At 34.3% G+C, this 22,716-nt stretch overlaps 1 protein-coding gene across 7 annotated transcripts in view; it reads left to right on the top strand.

Moving 5' to 3' along the window:
• The window catches only part of SGCZ (sarcoglycan zeta), a 413,238-nt gene that overhangs the window by 371,329 nt on the left and 19,193 nt on the right, over positions 1–22,716 (top strand). For all 7 annotated transcript variants that reach the window (XM_085577913.1, XM_085577912.1, XM_021534351.4 and 4 more), the window contains one exon: positions 10,861–10,984. In XM_085577913.1, the coding sequence (XP_085434039.1) occupies positions 10,861–10,984 (124 nt within the window). The remainder of the gene's footprint in view (positions 1–10,860; positions 10,985–22,716) is intronic.

Below are 22,716 nucleotides of genomic sequence, written 5' to 3'. Positions count from 1 at the left end.
TTATATTAACCAATATCTTTTATTAAAAAAATTGAAGAAACAGATACCCTTGGAGTTGGGTCAGGTAACTTCAGCTTACTTGTAAGTGATTTATTCTGAATATATTCAGTCCATATTATGTTCTGCAAGTTTTTTACACATGTTCTCCTCCATATTACTTGGGTTCTGTCATATTCTTTTTTAAAACTCTCAAGTCAATTTAATAATTTAAAAATTATGACAATTACTATTAGGACATTTCAGTGGGCTGGGCTGGGTCCTGTTAATTTTTAATGTTTTAAAATAAATTTACCCAAGGTGTCCAATAATGGCAGTACTAAAATCACCTAGAGTATTTTTCAAAGTACTACATCCCTGTGTCTTTGGGTGGTTAAACTTAATGGTAAGTAATGGGAGAGTAAAAAGTTTGCTAAATTAACATTATTCAATTTTTTCAGTGCATACACTTGAATGCAATTTGACAGCAAATTGCAGCGCAATGGTGCAAATATATCAGGCTGTGAAAATTATTTTATACAGGGCTGAAAGATAATGGAATATACATGAGATCATTAATTAAAATATAAATTACCCCATATTTTTTATGCTGGAATATGTATTTGTGGTCAATCAATAAACCTCATACTTTTTTTTTTTTTTCTCCAAAATAAAATATGCTGGAAACCTATTAATAGCCTTGTATATGTAAAATGATTGACTACTGGTTTTAAAAAAATGGAATAATGACCACTGTGATTACCCTGAATGAAACACAAACAGAAAATTCATTCTAAGAATTTGATACCCACAAGGATCATAGTTCTTCCTGAAATTTTAGTTTAATCTATTGTGGGCAGGGAGACAAAAAGATAAAGTCAGATTCACATTAGCTCCACATATCTAAACCTTGCCTCAGACACTCTTAGTTCTATAGCCTGCTTTGGACATCTTCATACAGAGAAGATCCCCTAATATTTACTATTAAAAATGTGATGTATAAAAATAAACTTGAGTTGAGTACTAATCTAATTAATTCCTATGTGTCCAACCATTTTGGTCACATCTTTCTCCTTTCTTGCATTTTCAAATAATAGCTAGAAAGGTTTTGTTTTCAGACAGTGCTGTTATACAATCCTTTGTGAAAACTTTTGTGTCAAATCCCAAAAACTAATTAAAGATTACTTCATTAGTTGGGATAAGTAGCATAAAAGAATCATGCATTAGAATCAGGAAAATTAATTATATCTTAATAATTTATTCTTCCTGTTTCTGTCACTACTGTATCTCACAGGAACACACTTATAAAAAATAAACTACCAATATATTCCCAAATTACTGGTTTTAGGCCAATAGTGCATTGAAATATGGTGCACTAATAGGCAATATCCATGCACAAAATAGACAGACAGTAGTTAAATGGAGATAACTTTGCCCTCAATAACATCCTTGATAAGGGGATGAATTAATTTGTTGTTGTCCTCTCGAGATAACTACAAGATCAAATTTAAGTGTTTTTCTCTTCGATGTCATGCCTTGCACACCACAGTCAGTTAATCCTGCAAGCTAATGCAGGGAATAATGAGATGAAAATTGATCAAGTGGCAAGGAACCATTCAAGATAGTTGGATTCTACTTTGCCTCTCATAAGCATTAAAAATATTCCTGTCTTTCACAGGAGGTCTGGTTCACTCAGAGCTGTCTGATGGTTTGTGAGACACCTTTTGTGACATTTAAGGGATGGTTTACTAATAGGTCAAAACATATATTTTGTAAAAGCCTGGAGCAAAAGAACACATTAAATTTTGACCTTAACTTGTTAGTCATCTGAGCACATTGAGAGTGACAAAATAACCATGACTATGTTCATCTATTTTTAGCCAGAAATCAAATAATAAACAAAGCCTCATCTAAAAGTAGAAGATGCAGCAGAGAAAAAAAAAAACCTGTCTCCCTTCCTATGCTGTTTTAATGATGTCAGATTCTAGTTACTTTCAGTGCCTTTTAAAATAAAATAGAAATAATTATGATTTTTTTTTCATAATTTGTGCTAGTTATTTCATTGTTTGGGCATGGATATTGACAGGAGCTTGTTTGCTTAGTCTTATCAGTAGCTGTTGAAAATATGATTTTTTAACATACACATTCATACAAAAATAAGTATGGGTATAGTAAAATTTGAAAAATTTCCAAATTTTAATCTTCTCTTTTAAAAACACATGTGCTCTTTTCTTCAAAATATACATTATAAACATTTATATATGTGTGTGTTCATGTATATATGTATTTATATATATCTAATTTTAAAAATATTGAAGTAAACAGAGAAGAAAGCCAGTAATGAAAGGCTGTAATTGCTATGCAGACAGGACAGAGTAGAAACAAATGTAGCTGGATATGGCTCTTAAATTGAAAGAATAATTTGCTTGTGTTCAGTGATGATGATTATATTTGACATGGGAAAAGGAAAGAGCTCTAGCAGGAACCAAGATATGAAGGATAAAAATATTACTATCACAAGAGATAGAAAAATCCATTGAGTTTCATATGCTTTATTCAGGATACTGGAGCCTCCTTTTGTCCAGGCTAAGCTACCCTGGATCCCTCAGCCACTCCCATGTCTTATGCTGTAGAGCCTTCACCAGCTCCATTGCCCTTCCCTGGGCTCCTCCAACCCCTCAATGTCCTTCTTGTAGTGAAGGGCCCAGAAATGAACACAGCACTCGAGGCATGGCCCCACAAGTGCCGAGCACAAGGGGACAATCACTGTCCTGGTCCTGCTGGCCACACTTTGCTGACACAGGCCAGGGTGCCACTGGCCTTCTTGGCCACCTGGGCACAGCTGGCTCACACTCCGCTGCTGTCCAACAGCATCCCCAAGGCCTTTTCTGCTGGGCTTATGATTATATTTCCTTTATGATTATGCCATGTCATGCCTCCAGGAACCCACAAATGGGCTCCAAGCGCAGCTGTCTCAGCCTACAGAGAGTAAATATTTTACCCTATCAATCTCATCTCAAAACCCATGTAAAGCTTGTAGCAGTAGAAAGCATTTGCACAGTGCTGGGTTAATGGAAGATGTGGCAACTTTACGCTGCAATTATTGTGAAGGCAGCCAAGGATCTTTATTTCCATGAAACTGCATCAGGTCTAACAGCAGGCACAACAACTGCATGCTGAGAGTGCCAGAGGGAGATGGTGAAGGTTTCAGTAGGTGCCCTCCTGTGTGCCTTTGGCTCCTGCAAGGCTTGTTTCAACTGTGGTTGCTTTTGCACTGCTTCCAGATCCAAGCTGCTGCTTAATTAATTCTAATTTCACATAGGTCCAGCCTAGGACTAGGCAAAACAGCCCACAATTTGTTCAAGCTTTCATTCTCACAGATACCGTGGGTGGAAATGTTTGTCTTTTTAAATGGAAAGGGAGCAACAGTCCTCCATGCCCAGGAGATATTAGAGATACCAGGACTCATTTCTGACATGCTTTTGGACTCTAAATACAGTCTTGTTTCGCCATACCACCATATTTGCATTTTGCTGTAGTTTTTCTGATGAAACATGATTTGTTATACTACTTATATTCAATAAAAGTTGTACTCTATGTCATTAAGTAGTGGTCCTGTAACATACATATTTTCATATATTTCTTTTGATTCTAAGTGAACAGGCTTATTAATACATTACTTTAAAAAGGCTACTTATATATATTTTTTTTCCCATTTGAGCAATCTTTAGTTTCTTTAGTCTTTCCTTATACCAAGTTTTTCCACAAAGATTTTTTTTCCTCCCTTCAGCTGTTCCTTTTGTCTTTCTGGGAGTATCTCCATTTTCAGTGATGCTGTTTAACCACTTTCATAAGAAAACAAGGCTTCTTAAATTTGCTGTGTGCCTGTCTATTCTCTCCTCTTATGTCCCCGAGAGTTTGTGAAGCAGGCAGTTTCATACAAGGCAGAAAATCTTTAGATCTGTGTTTTCTGAAAGCTGGTGCCCATCTAAAATCAGCTCATAGTACTAGTAATTCATGCTGTCACTTTACCCATTTGTATACACATGGCTTCAGAGTACTCTCAGCTTCTGAAACATCTTGCTTCATGGACAGGTGATGGCTGTAGCATGTGCAGTACATGGAGTTTGCTGCAGTGTTGTGGCTGTAGTGCAGAAGCGTGGTTTGGGTTCTTGTCTTGGCACAATGCCAGAGCCAGACAAAGGATCTGGAGCTCATACAGATCTGGATATGAGAACAAGGTGGCTCAGAAGTTACAGGGAGTACATGAGTTTATGAAACTATTAGTTCTGCAGTCCACCAAAGAGCTCCTGTTGCTTATATCTATCATTAGACAGAGAATTCCAAAGATAGCTTTTAGCCATAGAGAAGAATGAATGATTTTACATGTCTTATCCTGCAGTTCACATTTTATTGTTTGTTATATCCCAAGATGAAATTCACTGCCAAAGGAATTAAAAAACCTATTTGACTTCTTCACAATCTACTACTCAATTTTGTATTGCAGAAAGTAAAAATATCTCTCTAGTTTGGACATGGCGGTTGTCCTAAAATAGTGACTGAAAGTAAACTTACCAAACCTTTTCTGATTTTTTTTATGATTGACTGATTTTTTTTTTATTTTCTTCTTGGAATTTTTGAATACAATTCAAATATGGGCCATTGAAAAGTATATTCTAAGGTCTCTACTACTTTGCTTAATCTGCAAAGTTTGAAGTAGACCTGTCAAAGGATTTTTCAGCAAAATAATTTTCCATGAGATGCTGCTTTCTCAAAATGTGGATCAAACCACGTCACAGTTTGCCTCAGATAAAATATATCTGTTTATATCAGTTTAAGACCTCTTAGAGAAACAATATCTAAAATACCATTACACAATTACAGGTGGTCTGGACTGTTTCTTCCTAATCACAGGACACTAATGGTTTTCAAAACTGAGACTCTTCAGACTCCCCCAGGCATTTTATCTTCAGATCTAACTTTTGACAAGCACTTGAGCACCTTCTGTGGGCATGTTGCTTCAATCTCTTTCTGACAAGATGGATTTCTATTTTAAGGAAATATATTCTGAAAGACAACACAGGTAATGGAGCTATTTCTGTAAAGATAAACTTCATGTAAGAATGTTTAGCTGAAAGGTAGAGCATGTGTGGAAGGGGATTCAAGCCAGAATAAAAATAAGGAAGATAATGCAAAGGGAAACATTTAGGGTAGAATGAGGTAGCTCTAAGTTGTCAAGACTATGAAAAATCCTTTTCGCACACTTTTCCTTAAGCAATTGTTTTGGATTGTCTCATATCCAGAACTTTTTTCTCACAGCCTGGAAGTTTAGAATTTCAAGCATGTTTTGGTATTTCTCTGAGAAATAAAAGCTTATGTTCTAAACCTTTCATTTCTATTAATTGTCTTGGTTTTCAAATGTTTGCATTTTATTTGACTTATGACTGCCTGATATTTTAATACCTGAGGTGCCACTTACATTTTTGATTTGTTTTCTTCTTGATATTATTTCTGATTTGGATACCTTCCTTGTCAGCTATTCTGTGTCTTCACCCATGCTAGGAAAAAATCATGCATTAAGTTCTCTTTAACCTTCCTCATATCAGCTGCTTATTTAGTCAAGCTCTTGCATTTAATATTTGATTTTTCCAGCCTTTCTCACTTTTCCTTCATGCTTCTTCTAGAATTCTTTCTATTACTTTAACAACACTTCTAAAAAACTCCTCAATGACCTTTTGTTCCTTTTTATTCCTCCTTAGTAAGAAATACATATTTTTTTTTTTATATTCTCATAAGAGATCTTTTATTTCCCTATGTGGGAAATTGTTTTTCTGATTTATCATCTATGCCAAATAACATTAAAATTCAGTGGTTTCAGGTGTTGCTATGACAATGCAGACCTATTGGATTTAAATCTGTGACATGTACAGGGCAATTAGAACTCATCTTTGAGCCTAGTGAATTTCTAGGTTAGTGAGAATTTTAGAAGTTATAATAAGGGCATGCTGACACATGCCAAAGTCAGTGACATGCAGAGCATGGACATAACATGAAATGCTGTACTGAATGCTATTCTACTATTTTGATTTATGTCATGAAAGTTTTCTCCTTGTTTAATTTTATAATTCGTGAGTTGCACAATTGGAAACTGTGAGGAAAAAAAGGTTACTATTTACTGGTTCAAGCCAAAACTAATTATTTCTAAATACACTTATCTAACTCTCTGCTACTTAAGAACTGTGTGTGTTGCCAGAAAACTAGAGACAAATCATACCCAAGATTAGGTTTTCATGTACATAAAAGTGAGTTTCCCATGAACATATGAGAATATTGCTTCTTAACAAAGAAAAGCTGATGATCAGTAAACAATATTAAGAATATTGAGACCTTCAAATCTGCCCCTGCTTTTCAATAATAATAATAATAAAGAAATCATTCTGAAAAATATAAGCAATTTGTTAAAGGCATTAGAATAAAAAAAAATCAAGAAATATAAATATTCTGGCAATGATTCATATGCATTTTGAAGAAGTGCATATTTTGATGCCTGTAAATATATCAAAATATTTTTAGTCACTTATATATATGTGGTAAAATCTGCTTATATAACCTTGTAAATAGCTTTAAGATTTTTTTTGTTACCATGTTCATAAAAGTCACTGGCTATTCTTTATGTTGCAACCTGACTTCTAAGAAATTGAATTAATGGAAAGCCTAATCTTATCTATCACCATAAGTGTTCATTGGACTCCTTTGAGGACCCTTGGTCTCACTGGAGGACTCAAAATAATTTTCTTTTAGCATCAGGATAGCCAACTCTTTTTTTCATAATAATAGAAATTGAAAGAATGTATATTTTAAATTTTTGGAAGTTTCTGGAAAACAACATTTTCAAAACTATTTTTTTAAAAAATCTTAATTCTAATTTGGTACAAAATACTTTCACTCATGGGAGAGGAAGATCCTGCATTCCCTGAGGTTTTGGGGTACTGGTTTGCAATAAAACAGTTGGAAGAGGACTAGAGAGAGATTTGGCACATCCATTTGCCTTACTGCTCCTCTTTGTGTGTCTTACCAACCCACAGCCACAGTCTGCCACAACTCTTGAACTACAGGTAACAAGATCAATGGCACTATTACTTTAATCTATGGAAATCTACAAAAGGCTTACCATTTAAATGTGTAGACTTTCCATTGGTTTTATATTTGCAAAACATTTTTTTTTCCTAAAGGGATTTCTATGCTCACTGTAAAAAAGCACAATATGTGTTGGTGAGACTATCATGTCTAGAAGTGAAATACTGGGAAGTGTTAATTTCCTGACCCGCAAATATAAAGATGTCAATAAAGGGGAAATGAGTACCTGTTTTACATGTGAGACCTCTAGATCACATTTTAATTCACTGTTTTTAACCTGTAGAGGTTTATATCAGTTGTTTCACTAAGAAGCATGGGTTGGATAAAGGGCTTAAATAGACACAAAGAAAATAAATTATTTGCTTCTGCAAAGGGGAATCTTTTATTTATTTCTATTTTAAGAAATACTTTCCATGAGCCAACAGAAAAAATATAACAAAGATAAATTATATCCCATGTGAGTATGAGGGATAGGCAGGAGGTAAATCTAAAATATTGCTTAAAACCCAAAAATAAACCTTTTCTTTTGTTTCATATTTTAAATTACCTTTCTCTGATACAAACTAGGTCAGCTTGTAAACCGAAAATATAAAATAAAGAAAAAATGTTTCTGCATTTCTGGTGAGAAATATTTTAATACCTTCAAAGGAACATATTCAAGATATTTTAGAACTTTCCCTTTTCTAGCAATAATTCTTTTGTTATTTCAGCTTCATTTCATATGGCTTTGATCTTATGAAATTTATCTTTTTACTCAAATTAACCACTGATAATTAAAAAGAAAAAGATGTTCTCTGCTATGGATAGATCATCTTGCTTCATCGCATATAGCAAATTGACCAATTATATTATTTGAAAACTCTTTTTAAAAGCTTTTTTGTCTTTCCTATAGTTCTGTAGTTTCTGTCAAATAAGTAGTTACCTTCTCCATTAGAGAAGTTTGTTGTTTGGGAAAGAAAAATTAATTGTATGAATAGGATTCACTCATAGATGTAAATGTCACTGTGATAGACCATCAGTAAATCTGAAAGGAAATCAAATTCTCCATATGCTATTAGAATAATACACTTTTTCTTGGAGAGATGAGCATTGCAATGTGGAGTGTTACAATGAGTTTATAGTAGAGATTAAAGGTATCAGAAATATGGCAATTAAAAAATATTATAAAGAAGCTGCATAGAAAACCTAAATTATCTCAAAACATTGAGGAAATAATCTACAAGTATAGGACTTTTGCATTTGCAGTAGCATGCTGCAGTCTCTTTTCAGATGTAGATCAGCCAAAGAATAACAATAAGAAAAGTAAATTACAGCTGTAAAGCAGATTTAGGCATTCTGTTTTACTAATAGATGGGTGTTGTTTTAAAATCTTCCTTGATGATCATTAGTCATTCCTTGACATTTCTACCACAAAGACTGCTGAGAATCTCTACTTTCTAAAAGAAATTTCTTCTCCATAGTGTGGAGAAGGCTGATATTATCTTTTTAAGTTGATAAATTAATTTCCCAAATATCTTCATTTTAGACAAACATAAAGGTACTTATGCTAATGTACCTCATTAAAAATGGTGATGAAACTAGACTAAACTCTAAACTATACACTTTCAAAAGTTTATTCTTCCAAGAATGTCATAGTTTCTTGATGGATGTTCCTAAACATACTTCAATTGTCCATCTGCTGAAAAATTTTAGTTAGATCTGAGGGATTTGGATGTTATAAGACCAGAAATATTTTTGGCTCATCTAAGACACATGAATCCAATGCAATAAATGTAGCAAAGAACACTTTTGTCTTCACGATTATGAAATGGCATCTGAAACCACAGAGAAATAAATGTTAATATTCCTGTAAAGGAGGTTACAAATCACAATGATAAGCTGCTGAAAATATGGAAAGGAAGAATAAAATCATTTAACATTTATACCATTTAATTTCCTTTTAAGTTCAAGGCAAAACCTTATTAAGGCAATGGAGTACTTTCAGAATCCTGATTTCTAAACTTTATAATTTACATAATTTATAAAATATTTTGAAGGTTCTTTTGCTGCTGTCCTCTAACCATCAGAAGTTCACAAAACAGCACCTGAAAAGCACTTATGTGTCATTAAATAATTCATGATATTTAGATTCTTCCCCAGTACAAAGAAGTACAGAACCTTCTATCAACTTCTCCCTACAAAGTGTCAAAAAAGAAAGAAAACAGCCTAGCAGTAGCAGAGAAAGATAATTTTCTATTGCTCCTATCTATGTAACATGTTTTTTGTTGTTTGGTTTTTTTTTTAATATCAGTATCTACAAATTGTGTTTTTCTCTATCTGGACACCTGCTTTTAATAGCTTAATTTTGTTTGCTGAATAAATACTTTTCCTTTTTTTTTTTTATTTCTTTTTTTCCTTTGCCTTTTGAGTGTCAGTGACATGCAACAAACAGAAATGTTTCACAGACACCATCTCAGTGACTTTCTTTGCATGCAAATTTGGCACTTTGGTTTTAAAATGGTAATCCAGTGCTGTTCTCTGTACATAAAAAATGCAATAGTTGAAAAACTTTGAAATTCTCTTGTTCTATTGCTTGATGAACTTTATCTGGCTTTTCTGCACCAATTTCTCTGTCAAACTACTCTTTCCATTATACATCTAGTACCTCATTATATTTTTGCATAGCTATGACCACTTTGCTGAAGAGGGAAATACAGTGTTTTCATCAAGCTACTCAGTCTAGATGTTTTTATCATTAACATTTCATCTTACAAAAAGTGTTTGTTCAGGTAAAGTGGAACTGTGTCCTGCCATTATATTACTAAGTTATAAGTATATAAAAAATTTTGTCTCCCTCCATTATGTGCTATGCAATAAATCAACAACAGAACATGAGCAGAATCTGAATTATTGTTTCCTAGTTCAGTACAGTTTTCATCCTGTCATTTTCCCTATTCAGCTTGTAAGCATGTTTTCTATAAAATCTTTGCATTAGTACTTCTCTTTCAAGAGAAATCTCTGCAATACTGTGAGAAAGCACAGCTACGAAAGTATCATAACTCTGCATCAAGACTGATGGAGGATTTTGAGCATGGAGAAGTGAGAAACAGAAAGACTGACAGTAGAACAAGAATTGCTTTCAGTAAACATACCAAGAAGCAGTGATGTGTGTCTGAACTCTACTATAACAGGATTATATGAACATAATGAGTATTTTGGAGAACAGAAAAACTGTACAATGTCCCACAAATAATAGCAACATAACAGATTTCCTTTTCCTCTCTTCGACCATGAAGCTGCTAAGCATACCCAAAACATGAATGAGTCTGTCAAGGCAAAATAATTTTAACAAGTTTCACATAGTTTAATACATTTAAAGGTTTTGTTATCTCTTTACTTCGTTAAACATTTGTCATCAGTCACTAAGAGGATTTTTTGTATTTAGCTGTCATTACAGAAGCATTAACAGAGATGTGGAGATTTTCAAGTACCTGTATTTCACTATTAGTACAGCTGGATGCATTAAGTGCTAGTGCCAGAAAGCATCACTAAGCAGATAAGTTTATATCAGTATATCCTTAAATGCTTAACTTTTTTCTTTCTCTGTGTCATAAAAGACAGTCATGGAATCACAAATATAATCTGGTTTTCCTTTATTACCTTTCAAAATATTTTAATATCTACCTGTATCATGGGTTTTGAGGCTGGGGAGTTTTTGGTGGTTATATTTAGTGCATTTTTTTCTCAGTGACTGTTTTTGTCTTTCAGACTTGAATCTCCTACTAGATCTTTAGTGATGGAAGCACCCAGGGGAGTGCAAGTCAACGCAGCTGCAGGAGACTTAAAGGCTACCTGTAGGAAAGAACTGCACTTACAATCCACAGAAGGGGAGGTAAGTTCAGCCAACAGAGTCTACAGCTCTGTCCAGCATAACACAATGTGAGGAGGGTTTATTCAGCAGCAAGACAAACAACATAAAAAGTGGTCTACATTTGCCTTTGTTAAAGTAATTTTGGTTTAGCATGTTTATTAATACTTATTTTCTTTTTTACACATATTTGAATCCATAGGTTTCATTCACACTGAAAATAAATTTTTTAATACAGATCAGAATTACTTGTAAATTAAGAGTCAAAGAAAAAGCTTCCATGAAACAGAGTCGGTTAAGTGATACTGATAAAAAAATAACTTGGATTAATCTGTCAAAATAAAACAGAAAAGTTTGGATTAATTTGGATTGATGCATCATTAAACCATGATTAAGAGGTTTAACAAATTTGCTTTACCTGTGGTTTAACTCCTTAATCTTTTACTACCTCTGTAAAGTACCTCTATAAGATGTTCTCTCCTGTTTCATTAGTGTCTTGTTTCAGAGATCAGTGATAAGTGATTGACATAAAAAGACTTTGATAAAGATTCTTCACATATAAACCTGTGTGAACTCATGCAAATGATTCATAATTGGGTCATTTGTTGGGATGTCAATCTAGGCATTGTAGAAATACATGAAGGATTGGTGGTATGGGAGTCCTTTCATCTCCAGACTGTAAAATGATATAACATTAAAAAAAAAAAAAAGCAAAATACTTGTTGAAGGTTATCAAGAACTCTCAGATTTCTATTAGGCACTTTGGAGAAATTGATAGATTTTCAATTTGTTCTCAGAGGGGCTTTCTACAGTACAGCATTTTTGGAAATCCATAATGTAAATATCTCATTGTGAATAGAGCTCTTTAGAATTTTTTTGCCTTTTGTGTTTGTGTTTTGTATTCTCTTCCAAATGTTTCTAGATGTTTTACATACTATCCAACATAAGCAAAACCAAACAAAACCAACATTCACATCTGTGGCAAATAGTCCCCTGGAATGTACACTCTGCATTACAGTGCAGACAGGAACATTTTGGCCAATATATTGCATCAAAAGCCTATTTTGATAACATTTTTTAATTGATGCAACTATCTGTCCAGCATAATTAAAACACTATGTTTTCCTAATTCAGAGTCTAAAATATTTATATACCACATGTGCCACCTTATTTTTGAGTTTCTCCAAAGTCAGCTCTTCCTCCAGTCTCTCATCTTACCAGCTCTCTTACTGTTTCCTGACATTGCTGAGGTAGAAGTAAAAAATCTAATCCTCTTTTAATAGTAAATATTGTCCTACCTCATCATTGTCCTTTCTGTGGGTATTTTTGAGTCTAGAGCTTCCTGTAACCCGTCTTGTTTCCCCTTCCATAAAGCCCTGCCTGGCCAAATCTATTATGTTTCCTAAATTTATTAACATAAATTTTATAAATAGAGTGTATTTCTTTGTTCTTTCCCTTCATGATATTGCCAGAGGGGAAAAGTAAAACTTGAATTAAAATTACGGTTAAAAGAAAGATAAGCCAACAGAAAGACTGTTACCATTCCTTACTCTCCCATTATTGTTTAAGCAATGCTTGTTTCCCTATTCTCTTTGTTTTATATCATACACCTCTTCATATAAATATTTTATCTGTGGATATATCAGGGTTTTTTCTCTAGATCAACATTGTGATTCAATTGCATGACTTCTTGTTTTTCATAAGTATTTACTATACCTTGTTGGAAAGGTAGTTCTGGAAATAATGTCCTATGATCTCAGTTGCACTTTGACAATGAGAATCCAAGAAAAAGATATAATGTCTATATTATGTATTATTCAGAACTGGAATTAGATTTGGTGTTAAACATTTAGTAGTAAAAAATGCCAGTGAAAAGCTGGCTTTTCTGACCTTCTTATTAAAAATCTGTACTTTCTCTGTGTAATAAGACTTTGCACATCTATGATTTCCTACATAGATATTAGATTGAAAATTATCAGAAAACAAATTGCTGACCTTTCTCCACTCTTTCCCAATGAAGTGTTCAATAAATATACACCTGACAAAGTTCAAAGTCTTGGATGCTTGCAATTTCAGTAAGACCTGAAATGAACTGTAGACAAAATCCATGAAGAAATTCTGTCCTGCAGTCTGACCAATGCCTCTATAGTCTACTGTTTAATCTCTTCCACTGGAGAGGGTTAGAGGAAAATGTAGAAACACTTTGGAAGGCATATGACAGGCACCAGAGCATTAACTGTTGTGCAAAGTTACTATGGCCACATTAAGGAAGTGCTGGACTAATTACAGCCTGGTGTGAGGAACCAGGGTAAACATCCAATGGGTTAAATCTACGTAAATATCTACATAACAAAATATTGATTGCTTTTCCTGCTTACAGCCCAACAGATAAACTACATTAGGGGACAGTATGAAAAATGCTTAAAGGTTTTATCATTATTAATTTAAAAAAAAACATTATTAATTTTTAAAAAAACACATTCTAAACTGATGAAGTATCTGTATTAAAAATAACCATTTTAGCCTAAGAATTGAATGGCTTATAAGTCAGGTTTTCTCCACAAATAAATTAGTGTTGTCTTTGTGAATTGGATTTGTGAACCATTTTCATGATAAGACAATTTGTACTAGAAAGACAAGCAAGGGCTTTTGTACTATTTTTATTCTAGTTAGTGAAATTTAATTTTTTAATGTTTGAAAGCTTTTTCAAAAACTCATCAAAGATATGTGAATTAGTATTTTCTTTCTCTAGTAAAGTTATTGCCCTATTGTGACAGAAAACGGCTATGTTGTACCTGGGATCAACCAATTATAGCCATGGTACAGAGCATATTTTTAAGACCAAAAATGTGTTTATGAAATACTTTTCCTCTATCTTTAGTTCTATGCAGTATAATCTTTAACCTCCCACATCATAAACTGAATGCCTCTGCAAGCATCCTGAATTCTGCTGTTTGATACATTTTCTTTTTATTTACTGCAGTATTATAATAATCCTTTTAGCCCTATTACGCATCATAGTGTGTGATCCCAGACTGAATACTGGGGGCTGTAATTTAAATTCAGATTCTGCTGCCCTTTCTAAAGCTCTTGAGCTGCACCCTTGTGAGCTGAGGCATCAGCAGAATCCTTTGATTCAATTATAACTTGGCATTTAATTGTGAACTATGTATTATTCTATAAATAAACCATAACCAATGGTTTAAAGCAGCAATCATTTACACGGAACGTGAAATGTGAATCTCTAGGCTACAGATGAATCCACTGGTTCACATAAGAAAAAAAAGATCATTTCTTGTCTGGAAATTCAGTACAATGATTGCTAGTTCACTACAGCTTTTTCAAATAAAAGTGTAATGCAAAAGTACAAATAAATTTTGAATTCTGTAGATGTATATTTTTACTAGACATAAAAATGTCCAAATTGAACCTGAAACACATAATTGTATAAAGATAGCAAGCTGAAAGGTCTATTTGATGGTCTCCACTCATTGATCTAACAACTAATTGTAATAGTTTTGACCATCCAGAATCACAGAATGGGCCAAGTTGGAAGAGGACCACAATGTGACATCTGGTCCCAGTTCCCTGCTCAATCTGGGTCATTCCAGAGCACACAGGATTGTGTCCAGACAGTTTTCTGAATATCTCCAGCTCCAGTACCTCCAGAATCTACAACTTTTCTAGGCAGTCTCTGAGAGTGCTCAGTCACCCACACAGTAAAGAAGTTCCTTCTCATATTTCAGTGGAATTTTCTGTGAAAGAGTTTCTGCCCATTGTCTCTTAATGTGTTGCTTTGCACCACAAAGAAGAGCCTGCATCCATTCTCTGAGACCCTTTGTGCAGATACTCAGTTATTGATGATGTCCTCTCCCAAATGTCTGTTCTTGAAGCTGAACAGGCCCAGCTCCCTCATCCTTTCCTCACAAGAGAGATGCTCCAATCCCTTACTCATCTTTGTTGCCCTCCACTGGACTTGCTCCCAGAGCTCCAAGTCTCTCCTGCCCTGAGGAGCCCAGAACTGGACACAGCACTCCTGATGCAGCCTCACCAGGGCTGAACAGAGGGGCAGGATCACCTCGCTCAGCCTACTGCCAATGTTCTTCCTAATGCACCCCAGGACACCATTGGCCTTCTCATCCACATGGGCACACTGCTGGCTTGTGGACAGTTTGTTGTCCACCAGAACCCTCAGGTCTTTCCCTGTACAGCTGCTTGCAGCAGATCAATCCCCAGCCTGTGCTGGTACATGGGGTTGCTCCTTCCCAGGTGCAGGACCCTGCACTTGCCTTGGCTGAATTTCAGAATGTTCCCCTCTGCCCATCCCTCCAGCTGCCGAGGCCCCTCTGAAGGGCTGCGCAGTGCTCTGGGGTATTGGCTGCACCAGCCTCTGAAGCAGAAGGCTGCCAAGCAGGATCAGCTCTCGGGAATCTTGAGCAGCTGCTATGTGTCTTTCTGGGGAGCTTCTAAGCAAGTTAGTTTCTGCACTTTCACTGCATCCTGTTGACTGTCAAAGATGAAGTTACTAAAAGGAGAAAGATGTACAGAGGCTTCTCATTTTTACAAAGATATTCATATTAATCACCTTGTCTATGACCTTTTTCCTACTTACCGCTTTGTGCCCTTGTATTTCCCTGTCAAATTACACTCTATCATAACATTTGTAGAGTATATTTTGTTGTTTCTGGCATAATGAGGCTGATCCCTCATGGTAATGCTTATAGCTGTCACATTAAAAATGAGCAATATTCTTTAACAGACAAAGTTTACTCAAAATCAGTGTGGCAGACAAGAGGCCAAGTTTATATTTATTGTTTTAGGACATCACATTTAATGAAACACACAGACAATATTATTTTATAGAGCACCAATGCATTTCACAGCATTCAGTTGAGAGATTGCATTTTCATGGGGGCACTGGCATTGTGCCGGTGTCAGACCATGACACTAACAAATGCATAAAGTACTAACATTTGATCTATAATCCTGTCCAGTTTGACGAGATGCATTTAACACAGTGATTAATAATTAAGATTTATTAATATTTAATAAAACTGCAGTTCACTTATTAGCTCAATAACTATACAATTTTAAAGCATTTGGTGGCATTTTTCTGGATGTTTTTTGTGTTCTGAAACAGAAAATAAAAAAGAAACAGGACTTTTTAAATTAAGTAGATACACAGAAATTGAATTACTTTGTACACACTGCTTGCCATAACTATGGAGGAATGGTTGATCAAAGACAAAAACATTTCATAGATGACTTCAATTCAACCAAGTTATGTTTGTCTGAGATTAAATGTTTGTATGCATGAATTGAGTTCAATAGACAGTAAGCAATGGCAGGCTCTAGAGCTAGAGGAGTCACTGTTTATTCACCAAATATTATCTAATACATTTTGTTTTCAAAGCCTTTTTCATGGTATTAAGCAGTTGACTTCTTACTGTTGTCTGTGAAGAAAAAGATTAGTGAAAATGAAGGAAAGTTTTTTCTGTATTTTTTTTAATTATAGGTTAAAAAATTCTATTAGGGTGTTTTGACAGATACTTAAAATTAAATGCATATTATTTTTAAAAAAAAACCCCTTTCATTTTCAAGCCAGTTATTAATGTGTAATTTATTTGTAGAAAAAAGACCACTGTTCTGTACCAGTTTACAATAAAAAACACAAAAGCAAAGCAATTTAACTGACAACACCCATATTTAAAATCCTTTTTCATGGCTAAATTTTCAAGATTAGCACCATAAAAAAATTATAAGAAAGGTAAAAGTGACAATGAATAATTTATTATATCTTTTAAATATAATATAACTTTTAATCTAATGATTATTTAAATGGTAATTAAGTTTTTGTACTCTGTAAATTAAGCACAAATATTCCAAGTACATTTTCTTTTCTGGATTGTGTACATAAACCACAAAGAAGTCCCATCTGTCCAAACTTGAATGAATATGCAAAGACTGAAAATTATTTCTGTAACAGAAAAAATAAATACACCAGAAAGTGTTTTTTTTGTCAGTAGGCATCCATATATTGTATTGGGATTATAACTCAGAAGTGCCAATATATACTTTTGTGTACTAAATTAACAAAAATTTGTACTTAAAAAGAAACCTTACCCTCACTAACACCTCTTTGGTACTGATGAGTCAAAACACAAATTCTTCCATTCAAGAGTCAACTGTCCACTTCCTTAATGTACAGTGTTATTTTAAACATATGGATAAGTTATTTTTCAAATTCCTTTCAGTTCTCAGTAGTTGTAGCCATAACATGGAGATCGGAATGGGGGCAATGCTACCAGGGTGGCTGTGCTCAGGTGTACCAGGTATAAACTTTAGAAAGAGAACATTCACCACACCAGGCCATCCTTAGGCCGGAAGGTCTGATTTGGCTTGTGGTCAGCTGATCCTAGCACTGTAGAGAACACATTTTCAATACACAGTTTGTACTAGATATTTTGGTTTTCTCTGAATGTTTAGTATATTCATTTTTATTTCAGCCGTTACATTAATTTTACTGTTTAACTGTTCCTCAAAGCTATCAATCATTATGACCAATATGATTCCAGATATTGTACCATCATATGCTTGAATTTTCCAGAATACAAGCGAACAAATTAATATCTAAATTTTTCATTATGACTTTTTGTTCCTTTTGTCATTAAATCTAAACTATCATTTAGATTTAATGAAAACCACAGATAAATGTTAGAATAAATGGTCCAATGCAAACAAAAGTACTTTAATTTATCCTATAGTTCATCTTAACCTTGAATATTGAAACACATCAGCATATGAAAATTATACAGTTGAATCTAGTGACCTAATCTGTGTAATCCTCTTTGTAGGATGTTTCTGATAGCCTATGCAGAATAGCAAAAAGACTAAGAAAAAGCCTTGCATTCCTGTAATTCAGAATACTTGACTATTTAAGGGAATCCAAAAAGTTTATTTAGTGAGACATCACTACAGTGTCTTCTCATTTTGGTTGATTAACACCCACCTATCAGATTTCTTTATTTTCTTTCATATTTCTCCCAGTGTCCTTACATTTCTTATCTACAATAGACCTAAAGTACACCTTTGCAGCCCTATAGGTCTGCCTGTTTAATTGAAGAGTACATGGATACAGAAAGAAAATTCTTCATTGTCTATAAGTCCTAATTTTTAAATTTGTCTGTATCAACTTAAACTGTCATTTACTGTCTTGACTTTGGAGAATTTTACACGAGAGGTTCATATCTCGTATTTAAGGCTTGTACAAGTACTTGATTTTTTACCTCATGCCTACATATTTCCTACTGAAAGTTTGCTCCTTCAATTTAGTTCTTTGTTTTGTTGCTAATCTATGTTGTCTGGCTTGCCCTCCTCTCCCTTTCTCTCTCAATGTTCAGATTAACAATACAGTCTGATGAGCAGGTGAATGGAAGATCTTTGTTAGCAAAAAGTGTATATAAAAAGAGTACCATTTTTCTATTCTTGTCACATACACTAGGTAGATTAAGTTTGATTCTTTAATTAGTCAGAAATTGGATCTATTTTTAAACAATATAGAACTAGTGTATTTTTCTCTGCACTAAGATGCACATGACAAAGCAATGATCTAGGATTTCTAAACCTTAAGTATTTAGAAAGCTTGATGCTGCTCAGCATTCTGCTCTCCATGAAATAACATTTCTCTGAGTAGCAGTTTGTCAGTCTCCTACAATGTTTCAAGAATGAATGAAGTCTTTGGTTTTATTTGTGCATATTTATCTGCTGAGCAGTGAGACTCTCGAGAGTACCATTGGCCTACTTTGCCTTCATGCATGGGACGTATTAAATGGCTTATCTCATACCTCTCACAGCAAAACAGAATAGAGAAAGACCATGCATACAGGCATTTCCATTAACTACTGCCATCTAGCAAGTGTTCCCTAGAAACAGCATGATGTTTATTTTTTTTGTCTTGCCACTTCTTCCATTCTCTTTGAACACCTGGTAAGATCAGGCATAAAACAGTAAGTAGTTTAAGTTTTGCTGGTGTTGGAGAACTTTTCAGCCTTGAATTTCAGTTTTTAGCAGATCAAAGGACAGAAAACATAAATTCTCAAATATGTACACTGAAATTCCTAATGTGTTGGGATACTCTGGCAGTATATTTGGGTTCCTGCTTAACTAATAGATAGCAATGTTGCATCTCTAAATTTCATCTTTCATTGATAACCTTGACATCATATGTACAAGCTAGATTTTAATACTGGCTTTAAACCATCTTTATTGATCCTCTTCAACTCAGGCTTCACCAGATTGTAGCTATAGGGATGGGATTAAATTGGACTCACTGCAGCAGGTATCACCCTCTCAAGAAGCCAGTTCAATTTTTCTCAAACACCATATCTCAGTACCCACATTGCTCACTAGATGTTCTAGTATGCATGCTGAGACAGGACTGGATAGCTACCATGCAGGATTATGATACCAGATAAACCTGGATTGTTGTACATCACAGGGTGATATACAGTGGAAAAGCCTGCACAGCTATGCTTATTAAAGATCATTTCATTTAATGAGCAAAATAACTGAACTACATTGTAATGCACATCAGAGTAAGGTCCTCTGGATCAAAGTCTTGGAGCAGTACACTACAGAATGCCTGCAATGATAGATTGTAGAATTGTAGCTGTCCTGATGTAAACAAACAGAAAAATTATTGAGCACATAGCAAATAATATAATAAAGTTCAAGAGATTTAACTCTAGCCAGATCTCTGACACATAGGCCCTCTGATCTTTTGAGTTAATTCTTGTTTGAATCAAAACATATCTTTTAGAACCCATTTAATTTTGTATTACAGATTTCTCATGGACCTTCCCCATCGTGAGTACAGCTAAGCTGTTAAAATGGCCAGTCATACAATCAATCAATATATGTATATAAATATATATGTATATATATATATACATATAAAGATATCCTGTATTGTATTGTGTTGGATTGCCTTACATGTATATTCATATGTTTTCTATATTGAAGTGGTTTTTATAATTCCATATATGATATTCTAATGTCTCCAGCTTCCATAGAAATAGTCTTTTTCATTTCTTCTTTGGTATTCCAAGTATATCAAGGTGTGCTGGTTTTGGCTGCAACAGTGTTTATTTTCTTGTCCTGAACACAAGGTTGATAATGTAGAGATGTTTTTGTTGTTGCTGAGCAGATACTACACAGACCCAAGGATTATTCTGCTTTTCATACTGCCATGCTGGGGAGGAGACTGGGTGCATGAGAAGCTGGGAGGTCACAGTCAGGGCAGGTGACATCAACTGACCAAAGGGACATTCCATACTCTATAACATCAGCCTCTCTCTATAAAACTCCTGGGAGAAGAAGGAATAAGGGAAAGGCCCTTTGGAGTGCCGATGTTTGTGTTCCCAAGTCATCTGACAGGGCTCTTCTCTCCTGGACATGGCTGAACACCTGCCTGCCCATGGGAAACAGTGAATTCATTCCTTATTTTGCTTCGCTTTTGTGCATAGCTTTCACAGTTAAACTGTCTTTATCTCAACCCATGAGTTTTCCAGCTTCTATCCTTCCAACTTCTTCCTGATCTTTCTGGTGGGGTGTGAGTGAGTGGCTGTGCAGGACATGGCTGCATGCTGGGGTTAAACCATGACACAAGGTTTACTGAATGTCAGTATTAAAAGTCCAAAAGGCCACTCAGATATTTTTTTAGCTCTATTTCTTATAAGTTATCTAGAACTGCTGATTAAAAGTATGTGACATTACAGGCTCCAGTTTAATATCCTGTTGAATTACTGTTGAAATTGAAAGTGTTTTATCACAGTCATGTTCTGACATCAGTTTTTGATCTTTGTCCAAGTACAGAACTATGCTGAGCATCATTTAGTACAAAAGATACACTTATACTTACATAGACTTTGCATTGTTAAATGCGAATAGATTTTTATGCAGTGCTATTGATAATTCTACTGATACTACTTGTTGTACAAATTGATCTGTTGCCATTTGTTTTTTCTTGATATGAGAAGTGAAAGAATCCTTTAATTACTAGTGACAAGTATACTTGTCACTCCATTCATTATTGTGTTGTTTCCTTCCCACATTTTACCAGTTCCTAGTTTCTAGTTTGTTATTAAACTCTTTTTTCTCCATCTGTTATTTTGTTTTTGTATTATATTTACCATAGTTACTTTCACACTTACTCTTAGCTGAGCTGAATGTTTTAACATGTGTAAACCTTTTTTTTTTCACTTGTAACTCTAGCACAACATTATTAAAGTGCTCCCAACACCATCCACATTTCTTACATAGTATCTGTCTCTGCAAGGGTTGTGACTATTAATTGTATCAGGTCTGTAAGGTTGGACTTTCCAAGTAACATTGTATGTATGTGTATCTAAATACATAATTTTCTTGTTATATAAGTTGCAGAACAAAGAGAATAATTTGCTGCATTTTAGTTTTGTGATCACTTCATCTATCAGTCATATGTGAATTAAAGCAGGCATTGTGACATGCAGATGTCACCTTTGCCTCTGAGATTCTCCCTTTCTATCCCTTTTGGTGAGTATTCCCTCCCACAACAGTATGATTACTGTGGGAGCTGGAGACTTACAGTGATGGGGAGTTGTAGTGCTTGGGGCTACTTTCAGACTATATTACCATCAATAATTCCAGTCATTTACAGTGCGCCTTCTGTGGATGGAAATTTGATCCAGAGACTTTATTTTATTATAAAATAATACTTATGTCCTATAAAAAAAAATTGCTTTCCATATTTCTTTAGGTTCTTTACATGTACTGTAAACATTGTGGTACAATGATGTCAAGTTGGCTTTGTTGATTTTAGATACCATATGAAAAAACACTAGAAGATATTTAAGGAATTCACCTTTTCCTAAGTTTCAAATGTCACCTCCAGATCTTAAAGCCATTTTGATTTGATACCTGTCTTCTAGAAGTTCTTAGTGTGCTCCTGAGATAATGACTGATTTTACTTTAGCTTTTATTTACTCTTTCCATAAATAAAAAATAAATTCTGAGCAGCTGGACACTCATCTGTTTGTACTAGTAGAAGACATGCAGTTTTCTGTAAATATAAGTGTAAGTATTAGAGAACTCAACACAAATTCATTTATGTTACTGGTAGCTACAGTTTCATACTGAATCATGTTATTTCCAATGGCAGGAAAAAAAATATTTTTTAACCATATTCAATGTTCAAAAACAAATGGGAATATCTTGATGACCTTCTTAACAAGACCTTAACCTGAAATCTTTCCTCCTCTTAATTTAGGTCAAAAAAACTCTTTATTTTGTGCATATATCTTTGTAACCTCATTTAATTATTCTCTTGAAGTAGCTATTGTTAAACCCCTACAATTTAGCACAGTTCAGCACATATTTTCAATTGCTTACAAGAACACACTGGGGAATGTGCTTTAATATCACTTCACACTTATTAAAATACAAATTCTGCCAGAACAAGTATATGGTGAGGCTATGAATGAATAAATGTTAATAATAAAATGTACAAGTGAGAATTCAACCTACTCAAGAACATTGTCTAAATGTTTTTCTATAATAATATTTGTACCTGAATAAATATGTCGGTGAAGTAATTGCATATATTGTCATAATGACTATTAGTGCAGGAAATGACTACACAGAGATGAAAAACAATAAATGCTGCCAGCTTTTTTACTTCTAAAAAGAGTAATTTCTAATATATATTTATAATAGTTCTA

This window comes from Lonchura striata, chromosome 4 (assembly GCF_050655825.1).
Source record: "Lonchura striata isolate lonStrDom1 chromosome 4, ASM5065582v1, whole genome shotgun sequence".
In the NCBI taxonomy this organism is placed as follows: domain Eukaryota; kingdom Metazoa; phylum Chordata; class Aves; order Passeriformes; family Estrildidae; genus Lonchura; species Lonchura striata.
The sequence above is the reverse complement of the archived record's forward strand: the minus strand, read 5'-3'. Positions and strand labels throughout refer to the sequence as shown.